The 14,592-nt window shown below is 37.8% G+C and overlaps 1 protein-coding gene across 1 annotated transcript in view; it reads right to left on the minus strand.

Moving 5' to 3' along the window:
- Positions 1-10,834: 10,834 nt before the first annotated feature.
- Positions 10,835-14,592, minus strand: part of CREB1 (cAMP responsive element binding protein 1) — a 44,141-nt gene continuing 40,383 nt past the window's right edge. Inside the window, exon 8 of the mRNA XM_070933215.1 lies at positions 10,835-11,690. Within this exon, the coding sequence (XP_070789316.1) occupies positions 11,546-11,690 (145 nt within the window). The 3' untranslated portion in view covers positions 10,835-11,545. The remainder of the gene's footprint in view (positions 11,691-14,592) is intronic.

Genomic DNA, 14,592 nt, shown 5'->3' on the forward strand with positions numbered 1-14,592 from the left:
TCATTCAAAATTACATTGTGCTTTAAAAAAGGTTATGACCTGTCCATGCAGTACCATCCCCGGTCATGTGATTGCATTTTGGGTGTTTGGAAACTGGCTGGCATTTATGACCAATTGCAGCATCCTGTGGCCATGTGATAGCATTTTGTGATATATATTTTTTGCTGCTTTCCAGCAAAAAATGTCCAAACTGGGTTTGGATTTACAACCACATGGTTCACTTAATGATGTCATTTGCTTTGAGTGTTGTAAAAAGCTGTGATCTACAGCTTGCATAACTATGCTAGCCATTTTTTAGAATTGCTTTTACATTACATCACTTCATTTTCATTACCAGTTACACTTATGAGGTTGCGAACAGTTTCATTTTCATGAAGAACATAAAGTAGGGTCGTGCTGAGGATTTTGTTCAGTATCTGCACGATAAAATCACTCAGATTCGGGAAGGCTTGGTCTCTGGGTAGGTACAGACGGGATGATGGGTGCCGGTCTTGAGACTGTCATTTGGGAGGAGTTCGACCCTGTTGCTCCCGAGGACGTGGACAGGATACTGAGGTGGCTGAACGTGACCACATGTTTATTGGACCCGTGTCCCTCCTGGTTGGTGCTGGCCTCCCGGGAGGTTACGCGAGGCTGGCTCCAGGGGATTATCAACGCTTCCTTGGGTGAGGGTGTCTTGCCATCCACCTTGAAAGAGGCGGTGGTGAGGCCCCTCAAGAAGCCTGCTCTGGATCCGGCTGTTTTGGCTAACTATCGTCCAGTCTCCAACCTTCCCTTCTTGGCGAAGGTTGTTGAGAGTGTGGTGGCGCGACAGCTTCCTGGGTACCTGGATGAAGCTGTCTATCTGGATCCGCTCCAGTCCGGCTTCAGGCCTGGGCACAGCACGGAAACGGCATTGGTCGCGTTGGTGGATGATCTCTGGAGGGCTCGGGATAGGGGTTGCTCCTCTATCCTGGTCCTGTTAGATCTCTCAGCGGCTTTTGATACTATCGACCATAGTATCCTGCTGCGCCGGTTGGAGGGGTTGGGAGTGGGGGGCACCGTTCTGCGGTGGTTCTCCTCCTATCTCTCCGACCGGTCGCAGTCAGTGTTGGCAGGGGGGCAGAGGTTGACCCCGAGGCGCCTTGTTTGTGGGGTGCCTCAGGGGTCGGTCCTCTCGCCCCTTCTGTTCAACATTTATGTGAAGCTGCTGGGTGAGATCATCTGTGGCTTTGGGGTGGAGTTCCATCAGTACGCTGATGACACTCAGCTGTACATCTCCACCCCAGGCCATCCCAACGATGCCCTTGAAGTGATGTCCCGGTGCCTGGAGGCCATGTGGATCTTGATGGGGAGTAAGAGGCTTCGACTCAACCCTTCCAAGACAGAATGGCTGTGGCTTCCGGTGTCCCGATATAGCTAGCTGGTGCCATCGCTGGCTATTGGGGGCGAGTTATTGGCCCCCACGGACAGGGCTCGCAACTTGGGCGTCCTCCTGGATGCACGGCTGTCTTTAGAAGAGCATATGACGGCCGTGGCCAGAGGGGGCTTTTTATCAGGTCCGCCTGATTTGCCAGTTGCGTCCCTTTCTGGATCAGGACTCCTTACGCACAGTCACTCAGGCACTCGTCACTTCCCGCCTGGACTACTGCAATGCTCTCTACATGGGGCTCCCCTTGAGGAGCACCCGGAGGCTCCAACTGGTGCAGAATGCGGCCGCGCGGGGGATTATGGGAGCGAGGGGGCACTCCCATGTGACACCTCTCCTGCGTGAGCTGCATTGGCTTCCAGTGGTCTTCCGGGTGCGCTTCAAGGTGTTGGTTACCACCTTTAAAGCGTTCCATGGCATAGGACCTGGGTATTTGCAGGACCGCCTTCTGCCGCCGATAGCCTCCCACCGACCAGTACGCTCCCACAGAGAGGGACTCCTCAAGGTGCCGTCAGCCAGGCAATGTCGGCTGGCGACCCCCAGGGGGAGGGCCTTCTCTGTGGCAGCTCCTGCCCTCTGGTACGATTTGCCCCTGGAGATACGAAGGATATTGGCTCTCCGGATCTTTCAACGTGCCCTGAAAACCTTTCTTTTCCATCAAGCAGGGCTGGCGTGAACCCACTCCCCCTTTTTTAGTTTTTTAGTTTTTAAATTGTCATTGGGTTTTAATTGAATTGTTTTAAATTTGGGCCAGTTATGTAATTCTTTTAATAATTTTAAATTTTGTATTGGTATGTGTTTTAGTTCTGGCTGTGCACCGCCCTGAGTCCACTAGGAGAAGGGCGGTATACAAATTGAATAAAATAAATAAATAAATAAATAATAAATAAATAAATAAATAAATAAATAAATAAATAAATAAATAAATAAATAAATAAATAATAATAATAAAGTACACACCTGCAAAAATATGTGCTCCCAGTTATCATGCTCACAATTCCTTCATCTTTCTCTCCAAGGTTTTGTGTTTTCCAGGGATTCTTTCAAAGTGTTCTGTCTAGGTTATTCATTCCCACAAGGATCAAGAGGAAAAGACAGTTGATGATGAGGTTGAATATTCTTGGTAACTTGAGGCAAGTCCTAATCTTTAGAAACCACATTTGCAGTCAATAAATGTAGGCAAAGAAGTGAGTATCGGAGCCAATTAGTCCGTGTTGGAATGTATAGCTAAGACAGAGTCTGTGGTGCATTACCAAGGTTAAACTACTTGATTAGATCTGTAATTTCATTATTTGTCACTTGGGGCCACTGAGAGATGATGTCTTAAGCCATCTTTAACCTCTTTTTTAAAAGCAGTTGTCTACACATAGAGAGTTTTAAAATAGTCCTTCAGACAGCAATCAACGTTTAATAAGAAGGTCAAGGTGGGCAGGCAGAAAGGTAAGGGACTGATATAGGTTTTTCTGCACATGCTGCTCTAATTGTTGCCAAGTTTCCCTAAGTAACTGTTTGGGTACTGAATTAGATTTTTCTATCATCTCTTCATGAGTGGAATGTGGAGAAGGGTCACTGCTGCATCTATTGAAATAGATTAATTAGTATATGATTTCTTATACAATGCTTTCTTTAACAAATTTATATATGCCCATCTACTCAAGATATTCTGGAAAGAGAACAGAAATAAAACATAACCAAGATATACAAATCCAGTTCAAAGGAAACTGGACTGGGGCTCTGAATATTACATTATCAAAATAATAAATTAGAAGTTATAATAGAATCACTGCTTGGTACTATTTGTATATATAACAAAAACATTGCAGTGGAGTTTGGACTGGACAAATGTGCCATCCTTCAAGTTGACAACTTCCAAGAACGAAGAAGCGATGAGGAAGGCTAGAAGTGAATATAAGAGTAGAGAAGTCCAAACTCAGTGGAGGAAAAGCTCTAGTAGTTTTGTGGCTAGAAAGTGGGAGACCATGAGCTCAAATCCCATCTTAGTCATGAAAGCCAGCTGAGTTACTTTGTACCAGTCACTCACTCTCAGCCCAACCCACCTCACATGACTGTCGTTATGAGGGAAACAGGAGGAAGGTGTGTTGTATGTTTGCTGCCTTGAGTTATTTGTAAAAAATAATAGGCAAGAACATCTGTCTATCACAAGTTCTTAGGAAGGATTCGATAGGTGGATAAAAATGCCAAATCCAATTTAAACTATGTGATGAACCATAATAATACAAGTGCAATTCCAAAAAATCTTGGGCAGCACTTATAAAATCTGCACATTGACAAAATTTCCATCTTGTCAATTGCAAAAGGCACACTGCTTGGATCTGCACAATATGTTACAACTTCCTAGGTTCTTGGGGAAAAACTCGATGCATGTGAAGGCCACCAGCTAAACAACTGGCAGCCGTGACTTCAGATTGCCAAAAAATAATAATTTACTATATAATTTATAATGAATGAAACTACTCCATCAGTACACCCAATATACCTACCCAAGTCTGGGGAAAGAACCAGGTCTTCACATCCCTTTGAAACTTCTCCATGAGAGAACCATGACCAGCAAGGCATGCTTCCTAGATCTCACCAGGTGACATTGCCCCATGGATGTGTTCTGGAGAATGTCCACTCAGCCTGATCTAGTAGGACAGGCAGAAACTATTGGAAGTAGACAGTCTTGCAAAAACCCTGGCCCCATGTCATGCAAGCCTTTAAAGGTACAACCAGCATCTTCAACTGCACTCACTCGGGGAGGGGTATTATATGGATGCATATTGTAATGCATCCAATACTCCATGAACTGTTATGTTTTGGACCAGCTGAAGCTTACAAATGCTCTTCAAGGCCCGTGAGCTCTATTGCTACAGTTCAGTTAGGAAGTGACTTAAGGCATGAGTGGCCATAAATAGTGCTGCTTGATCTGGGAGTAGGCACAACTATAGTGTACAACATGTAATTGTGCAAAGACCCTCCTGGACAGTTGTCATTTCCCAACTGTAAATCTAGAAGCTGTAAATCTAGAAGCTTCAGATCGCGCATTAACCCTGCCCTTGGGAGCATCACCCTATCCAGAATTATCCATAGAAAATCACTGGACGCTAGATCTCTAAACCCCAGATCCACTGTTTTGTCAGGGCTGAACCAAAGCTGATTCTTTCCCTATCAGACTGCGCAGTATTAATAAAGCACCTCAGTGGTATCACAGATGATTTTGGCTTATCTACCATTCCATTTGTAAAGACTTTGAGCAGCTTAAACATAATATAAAATTGAAGCATTAAAAAATAACTAACATAAACAAGGCCGATGTCACCACTTAGACAGCAGAATCTGAATTAGCTCCAAATGTTTCTCTGAAGAGCCGCATCGTCCCATTTTTAATAAATCTTATAGAGGTTGAAACGAACCCTCTGAATGTATTGTCCAAAAAATTATTTTGTGAATGTGGCTCTTAAAATCAAATTGCTCCTTTGTGGTATAATAAGCACAAAGATATCTAATAATCACAAAGATTATTTTTCATTTTTCTAATCTTAAAGAATCCATATGCAGAGGTATTACTTGCATGCAGGGGATTATGGGGTTCTGTCTAGAAGCCAAACTATTTTGAATTGAAATTCAGAGTCCTTAAATAATGGTTAATCTACTGTAGCATCAAAATGCTTAAAAACTGATGAAATATTGTTTTGGGACAGCCTATTTCATAATAAAATTTTGTCTAGTGCAGAATTTTATGGATTTTCATATTTAGCACAGCACTTTATATTTGTATATTCTAGGTCTAGGACATGGGTTCAGTTTCTTGAGCATCCCATAATAATTATATTATTTTGATTAGAAAAAATGTTATTTTTCTCTTGTATAATAGAAATAATAAAGATATGATCCAGAATAGGGGTGTGCAAATTCCAACAGGTTGAGATTATATATTTCTGAGGACTATTATATTACATTTTAAAAAAGCTAAACAGACATATACATGCACTCATACACTCAAAATATATGCAAATTCAAATAAGTGTGGCAAGAAGTCAAAGGGAAGGAGGTGAAATGTGGCATGGAAAGAATGGTTTATACAAGAAAGGGCAGCAGTGTGGCAGGGAAAGGACAGGGTGGCAAATCACGTTAGTGAAAGAAGACAGGGAGTAAAGATGCAATTATGAAATAGCCAAATAAGAGCAAAACATTTGGAGCTTTGCACATGGTCTGTGCCAATTGCATTTTTGCATTCCTGCTTGAAGAAATACATGCTTAATCTTTTCAAATTTTAGTCTCAACTGACTAATTGACAAACATAGGGGAAGTGATTCCATTTAAATATATTATCCCATCTGAAAAGAGAGACTTCAAAAAGATTTTAAAAGCAGGTTTATGTATCTGCACATAGATGTGTAAAAAGAGTTTTATGACAGTTTATACCACAAACTTTACAGTAAGAAAAAAGCACTTTATGACAGTATTTCACAAATTCACAAATATCACTTTAATATACAAAGCAATTACTAGCTTCTGAAACACAAAGCAGTTAGTATGTACATAATGTTAATAAAATGCAGTATAACCCAGTACATTAAAAAAACAAAAAACAAAATACAACTGGATAAATTACAAAATTAAAACTGGGATATTTCAAAATAATAAGGAATTCTCAATTTAACTTAATTCATTTCTAGTTTGTATTTCTCTGCCTAGTAATTTAATTTGCAATAAACATTTTAAAAAGTTCAGTACCCTGTTTTTTTGCTGATTGTTTTGGATAAAGAATCAGTTACAGGGAGAATAAATTTTATTAAATAAAACTAGCACAGCTGTTCCTCCCATAATATTCTAAAGAAAGTTCACGTTCATGTGAACCTGAGATCCAAACAGAACAAGAATAAATTGATCAGAAGTTGCACAACTTTCCCTTTCCTTGGTGCTTCTCAAATTAGAGCATGAAGCATATTTGAATAGTAAAATCTTAAATGGAATTAAAGCGCTAATGTTTCATTTATTGTTTCACAAATAACCCCATGACCCAAAAATGGCGTGGCACTTGGATAACGTACAACTTATAGAAAGCATTTCAAAATTATCCTTTCGTTTTTGTTATGAATGTGTTATTACAACCAGCTTGTTTTATTCTTGAAGCTCATTTTTCAGAATGTCAGTAATGCATCTGGCTAAGTCTGAGACTCAGGTAACAATGTGATAGAATACTCCCGTGTAAGTACAGCAAATACTTGTTTTGAAACACTTAGGCATGCACCAACATTTTATTTGTTACATGATCAACAGCTCAATTAATAGATGGCATTCAAGTGAGGAGACTCCACAGATACATAAGAGTGTTGAAGTGCCCTGGGTTCATTGTGGGTTTAAAAGAAATCACATGTAAACACATCTCAATTATGTTAAAATGCTGTCACTGAGAATGCACTACAATTCCAAAAATCCTTGAGGTTTTTTTCAGCCATATATTCTGAAACATAGTACTGAGATAAACTGCTGACACATTGTTTATAATTTAGCATTGCAGAAATAAATTATATATAACTATGCTACAGAGTAGCAATGTTAAAATATACAGTAACCCTGAGACAGTGGGCAAGTGGATGCAAAAAGATTTGTAACAACCTATAATATTCATAATAACAATCCTGAATTAACCCCAAGAACTACTAACTGTAGAGACAAATTTTTAAAAGGCTTGAAATGGCTAGTAGGAACCAGTACCTGCAATACCAAAATATACTTGTACTTATATTACTTGTTTTGGGCTACAGTTGCATTTTTTTTTAAAAAAAAAATGTGAGATTGCAATATTTATAATTCAATTCTAATTATTGACCATGTTTATGCTATATTCAAAATGAAAATTGTCACTACAAAGCTGTAGATTGCTAAAGTTCAGCACCATTTCGTTATTTAACAGTCCCAAAGTGGCTGTGCTTCTCAAAATATTCAGAACTCTTTGGGTGCTCAGGTACATGTATCAATAGGCATAACATCTGCAAACATGGATTTGTACAACATAAGAAATCCCAAAGAATGTTATAAACACTACATGTGGTAACTAATACAATCTCATCTCAATTGGCACTGGGAAATATTGTGCTTTTAAAAATATATATCTATTGCTCATTCCCTAGAATTTCTTTCTCTTTCAAATATTCTAACAATTAAATATTAGCCTTTCTTATTGGAATCCCCTTAACTTGAGATCTCAATCTTTGGTATTGCCTTGTGCAGATGCCTCTAAAAAAACAGCTGTCTCTTAGGATTATCATGAGAGTCCATTGAGTAACAACATCCAAGCATAGAGATATTAAGCCCACCATAAGCAGGAGCACATTAAAGTTACATTAATACACTCAGATGTATCTGCTACTGAGCCACTCCTCTGCAGGCTGTAAGTGGAAAAATGAACACTTGCATCTTTGTGTAAAAAGAATATTTCCACATATCAAAACTGATATCAGAAGTAGAAAGCATCTTTCTCATTTAACATGCTAGGTTTTTTTTAATGTGCATGAGCAAACATTCATCCCTGAAGCATCTCAAGTGGTACATATCTATAATAAAACATGTATCTGCTGATCATGTATTTCAGTTCTTAGTTATAATTATGATGAAAGCTCTCCTCTTTTATAAAATTATATAGTTGTCATTATGCAATTTTATAATTGCTTAGTTTTATAGAACACGGTAAATTCCAGAACAGACATACCGGTACTGTGCAATTACCAAACATATCTGAGCTTAAGTATGCTTTCAAATTCTTGTTACAATGCTTTCCATTACTCAAGTGTAGGGTAAAATTATGCAAATAAAATATTGAGCAACCATTTTTCTCTTTTGTTCCCTCCATATAACCCAAATGTTTTCCAATTGTTTTGTCTTAAATGAATAGCTGCCCAACAGACAAAGCACAAAGTGAAGAACTTGGGAACAAGAGGAATTTTAAACAGTTGCTATCACTTCATAATTCACCATCATAACAAATACAAACTGCAGTGAAATAAAGTAATTGAAAATGGGTAAGTAAACAACAGTACAACATATCAATAAGCGCCAGAATAATATAGCTCAAAATTTGGGGGGTGAGTGAGGGGTGGAAGAGAGAAGAAACAATAAGCATGTATCTGCACACATACATACTATTTTTTCTGACCTCAATATACTATAATATTCAGCATTCCTGACTTAAAAGCTCTCAGAGCTATAGATTATATACTGTGTATATATATTTTATATATGTACATACTTTATACATAAACCTTTCCAAGAATATCTTTTAGAAGAACACCTCAGGCAATATTTGTACTGCCTGAATAATGTTTTTTTTTCTTTTGTAAAATATAGAAACTGTACTTGAAATCAATTCTATGTATGATGAGTATAATGGAGCTAGCCCTTTCTATGCCAGTTGTTTTAGTTAAATCTGTCAATAAACTCAACAAAATTTTTGTTATGCAGCAAAGGGGCCAAGTGTATAACAGAGACTAACTATTCAATAAATTTATTAACTCAATAAATTAGTAATATACAAACTGAGGGTTGGTTTTTCAGTACTATTCCCCTGTTCATTTTGGCTGTTACTTGCAAAACACATATTGGAACCAACCTGCTCTATACTCGGGATAATTAAAACATAATTCAAAGTATATATGGAATGCCAGATGCCTAAGTAACTCAGTACAGGATAAATAAAGTGAACTGAAATGTTGTGTTATTGCTGGTGAAAAATCTCAGAATGTAAATTTTATATTTACTATAGAACCAGTACAATAGATCCTGTGATACTACAAGTGATCGAGATTTAGCCTCTTTCATAGAGCACTTATAAAAGCTGTAAAGGCTATTTATCTACCCCGGCCCCAAATAGCCCGCTCAGCTGGTGGCTTATCTGCTAAAATACAATCATACCCAATAATTACAAATGGTGTCAAAATAGTGGAGAGAGTTATGGTGGTTGCTTTTCCAGTACTTAAGTCTTTAAAATAAATCTTACATTATTGCATAATTTTTATACAAGTTAACCCATTTATGTGATCCCAAAACGGCCAGCTTTATGAGATACTTTTTCAAAATTATCCAAACAAAAAGATATCACATACCATGACAACAGTGTTACAAAAATGACTTCTGCATAATCAGTGAATTCATGATTCTACCATATTTTCAGGGAAAAGAAGAGAAATTTCACAATGCAGCTACAAATTGTGGATTTCAGCTCTCTATAGCATATATTCTCAAACTTTGCTAGACCAAAGTACTTGTTTTTTAAAGATACAGAGAATGAAATTTTCAGAATAGTAGCACTTAATTATTAATTTATATGCTTTCATTCTGTTCCAGCCAATTTATGAAAGATCACAATCCATATATAAATTACTTACACAGATGTTCAGGTATCTATTTTTTATGCCAGGAGGAGGATAAGCAAGTCTGTCTAGCAAATTAAAAGGAGAGTGGAACATTTATCTTTTCCAAATGCAGAATTGGTTTTGACTTACTATATAAACGAAGAAAAAGTTTATCTGTTCCTATATAAAAAATATTTTTTTACGGAAAAATGCTTTTAAAAATGAAGTAATCCCTATATATCATCACATTGTTAAATGCACCCAATAATTTCTCCCTAATATACCCTGGTATTTTATCTTTCAGAACAGCTACCATTTAAGTTTATTTTAATAGTGTGTGTGTGTGTGTGTGTGTGTGTGTGTACATACATACACATTGAAATAATGACTGCCCTTAGACAATTGTCTCCATGCAATCTCATTCTGACCCTAATGAATCCTCAGCTTCAATGAACTCCAGGATATGTTTTTTTCACCAAAAAAATTCTAATAGCTTCAAAAGATTTACTATGCTCATGGCTGTCAGATTCTTTTATTTGCTTCTGCAAAATCTGATTAAAATCTTTGTATATGGCAATTTTATATATATAATTAGAATCTTAAATTACAGGGAGGCCTATTGATATTAGTCAGCTTAAATGAATTGTAGACTGCATTAAATGTGTTTGATAAATGTGTCCAGTGGATAAATGTAATAGCATCTGAATATACACTAGGTAGGATTTTAGCAAAAAAAAGATCTTTATCATATCCACACTATACATGCAGATGATGCAACAGAGAATGAATGTACTTCTTTTTAAAGATATATCAAAGGAGGTTTTAAGCAAAACAGAAAAGTCAAAAGTTTTGAGAGGCAAAGTTTCAAAATTATTACTTGCATGATACAATTAGGACAGCTGTAAGTTTTCTTTTCCCAAAATGTGCATTATGCTAATTATGCTTCTAATTGTCACCTTGGATAATCTTGCTTTTGGATACAGAAAAAGGAAATAGTAGTGAATGTATTATTATGTTCCCATCTTAAACATATAGTACACTATTGCTTCCTACCAGTTCACATCCCAACCATATAAAGTGATAGTTGTCATTTGAATTCTGAAGTCTGGCTACATAAAGCTTATTAAAACATTATAGAAAATAAGTGGGGTTTTTTTTGTTGTACAAAAATTGGATTGGGTTCATAATTGTCCCACTTGCCTCTTCCTTAATTTCTTCAGCTCACTCCTATTCCTCTATGGTATAGTATACCAGAAATGCACCTCCTTTGGCATTATCCCACCATATAGAAGTTAACTGTACAACTGCTAACGTATATTTGAAATTATGCAATAACCTGGCAACCACAGCCACCTCAGTACATCATACCTTGGTCATATATGTGGCCCATTGAGTATTTCAGGGCAAAAGTCCAGGGTTATTCTTGCTAAGGCATTCAGATGAGATTATGCTGACTCTTGAAATTATTGTAAGAAACCTCCAATTCTTGTAACTTCACAAATGAAGATTATTATTTCTTGAAGAGGAAGTTTGCTTTTTTCTTCAGAATCAGGGTGTACTGTGATTAAATCAATTTCAGAAGGGGAAGAAGTGAAGGCAGATGTGCAACATTCACAGTTTAATGCCAAGCACAGATGAATCAAATTCCTTAGTTGCTTTCCGACAGTTGTGTATGTAGAAAAAAGAAAAAAATGCTTAGAAAATAAAAAGTTCATTTTGTCTGTTTGGCTATCACCAAACCAGTCTTTTCCCCCATTAAGAAATAAAAAATGGGGAATTAAAATTAATCTGATTTGTGGCAATAGAGGTCCTTAAGTGCTTTTAATTCTTCAATTAATGTCTTGTTTTGGTTTTCAAGGACAGCTACTCTGTTTTCTAGACATTTAACGTATTCTTTTTTCTTCCTGCGGCATTCGCGTGCTGCTTCCCTGTAAGCAAAATAAAAGAAAATATTCAGACTCAGGACAATTTTCAACTTCATAGCTGATTTTAACTTCAATAATATAGTAATTTTAGAGCTAGAGCAAACAGAGTTCTCCTTCCCATCCATATACAGTGGGGCAAAAAAGTATTTATTCAGCCACCAATTGTGCAAGTTCTCCCACTTAAAAAGATGAAAGAGGCCTGTAATTGTCCTCATAGGTAGACCTCAACTAAGAGAGACAAAATGAGAAAACAAATCCAGACAATCACATTGTCTGATTTGGAAAGAATTTATTTGCAAATTATGGTGGAAAATAAGTATTTGGTCACCTACAAACAAGCAAGATTTCTGGCTCTCACAGACCTGTAACTTCTTCTTTAAGAGGCTCCTCTGTCCTTCACTCATTAACTGTATTAATGGCACCTGTCTGAACTTGTTATCAGAATAAAAGACACCTGTCCACAACCTCAAACAGTCACACTCCAAACTCCACTATGGTGAAGACCAAAGAGCTGTCGAAGGACACCAGAAACAAAATGGTAGACCTGCACCAGGCTGAGAACACTGAATCTGCAATGGGCAAGCAGCTTGAATAAATCAACTGTGGGAGCAATAATTAGAAAATGGAAGACATATAAAACCACTGATAATCTCCCTCGATCTGGGGCTCCACGCAAGATCTCACCCCGTGGGGTCAAAATGATCACAAGAATGGTGAGCAAAAATCCCAGAACCACACGGGGGGACCTAGTGAATGACCTGCAGAGAGCTGGGATCAATGTAACAAAGGCTACCATCAGTAACACACTACGCCGCCAGGGACTCAGATCCTGCAGTGCCAGACGTGTCCCCCTGCTTAAGCCAGTACATGTCCAGGCCTGTCTGAAGTTTGCTAGAGAGCATTTGGATGATCCAGAAGAGGATTGGGAGAATGTCATATGTCAGATGAAACCAAAGCAGAACTGTTTGATAGAAACACAACTCATCGTGTTTGGAGGAGAGAGAATGCTGCGTTGCATCCAAAGAATACCATACCTACTGTGAAGCATGGGGGTGGCAACATCATGCTTGGGGCTGTTTCTCTGCAAAGGGACCAGGACGACTGATCCGTGTACAGGAGAGAATGAATGGGGCCATGTATCGTGAGATTTTGAGTGCAAACCTCCTTCCATCAGCAAGGGCATTGAAGATGAAACGTGGCTGGGTCTTTCAGCATGACAATGATCCCAAACACACCACCCGGGCAACGAAGGAGTGGCTTTGTAAGAAGCATTTCAAGGTCCTAGAGTGGCCTAGCCAGTCTCCAGATCTCAACCCCATAGAAAACCTTTGGAGGGAGTTGAAAGTCCGTGTTGCCCAGCGACAGCCCCAAAACATCACTGACCCCACGGGTGAGATCTTGCGTGGAGCCCCAGATCGAGGGAGATTATCAGTGGTCTTATATGTCTTCCATTTTCTAATTCCATTTGCTCCCACAGTTGATTTCTTCACACCAAGCTGCCTGCCTATTGCAGATTCAGTCTTCCCAGCCTGGTGCAGGTCTACAATTTTGTTTCTGGTGTCCTTCGACAGCTCTTTGATCTTCACCATAGTGGAGTTTGGAGTGTGATTGTTTGAGGTTGTGGACTGGTGTCTTTTATACTGATAACAAGTTCAAACAGGTGCCATTAATACAGGCAATGAGTGAAGGACAGAGGAGCCTCTTAAAGAAGAAGTTACAGGTCTGTGAGAGCCAGAAATCTTGCTTGTTTGTAGGTGACCAAATACTTATTTTCCACATAATTTGCAAATAAATTCTTTCCAAATCAGACAATGTGATTGTCTGGATTTGTTTTCTCATTTTGTCTCTCATAGTTGAGGTCTACCTATGATGACAATTACAGGCCTCTTTCATCTTTTTAAGTGGGAGAACTTGCACAATTGGTGGCTGAATAAATACTTTTTTGCCCCACTGTATGTTCAATGGTTTTATCCTTTGATAAGATTAAAATTACAGTCTCAATTATATTAAAGGGGAAAATGTCATCTTCTCATTTTTCTCTTGCAATAAGTTGCTCATTTTCTATATTTTTATCTAATAGTAAATCTGCCTAAAAGTTATCTAAAATAAATGCTCATAGGTTACTGTCTCAGAAATGCTTCAAAATTATAAATCACTTGGTCTGAGAGGAGTGAAATAAAACATTATTGCATGACAGTTTTCATTACTGTTAGCAATTTCTTTAATACTTTAATATTTTTACATCTCACATATTTTTTATCTTTGAAAGGAACCTAAAAACTAAGTAATATTAATGTAAAAGTAGTATTAATTAATTAAGAGTGGCTGTTTTTTCCTCTCTCCTGCTAGTAAGTCACCACTGCTTAGCCTAAGGGCTCTTTTGAGGTATTGAATAATTTATTGAGCCAGTTGCATAATATAACAAGGTAAGACATGGTTTAATGATCACTAACAAAGTGCTGTCACATGCAGTATTTGCTTTTTTTCCCCAGCAAGAGGGTTTATCTAACAAATTAAAAATGCTCCAACTCTGCTTGTTTATAAGAATGTGCTATAGAAAACCTCAATTGTTTGTTTCTTCTGGCATATTCCAAACAATAACAATAAAAATATGAGTTCCTTCTTCAGACAATACACTAAAGGGAGGATGCACAATTAAGAATTACATTAGTTTTCAAATAACAGGAGCCATATATGACTAGAACATCTAAGGAGCTATACGTTGCACACTGACTACGCAACTTTGCACTGAACAAATATTAAAAGAATAATCTATGGTTTTGGTTGATATACTATAATTGGACTTATCAAATCATATAAGTTGACTGAAGTAAGAATCATTCTGCTGTCTTGCTTGAAATGATTTATTTCTAGTTGATATTGCATAGTTGCTTTGCAAATGATA

Source organism: Pituophis catenifer, unplaced genomic scaffold, assembly GCF_029215685.1.
Source record: "Pituophis catenifer annectens isolate HBS135680 unplaced genomic scaffold, rPitCat1.0.hap2 SCAF_1, whole genome shotgun sequence".
Classification (NCBI taxonomy): Eukaryota; Metazoa; Chordata; class Lepidosauria; order Squamata; family Colubridae; genus Pituophis; species Pituophis catenifer.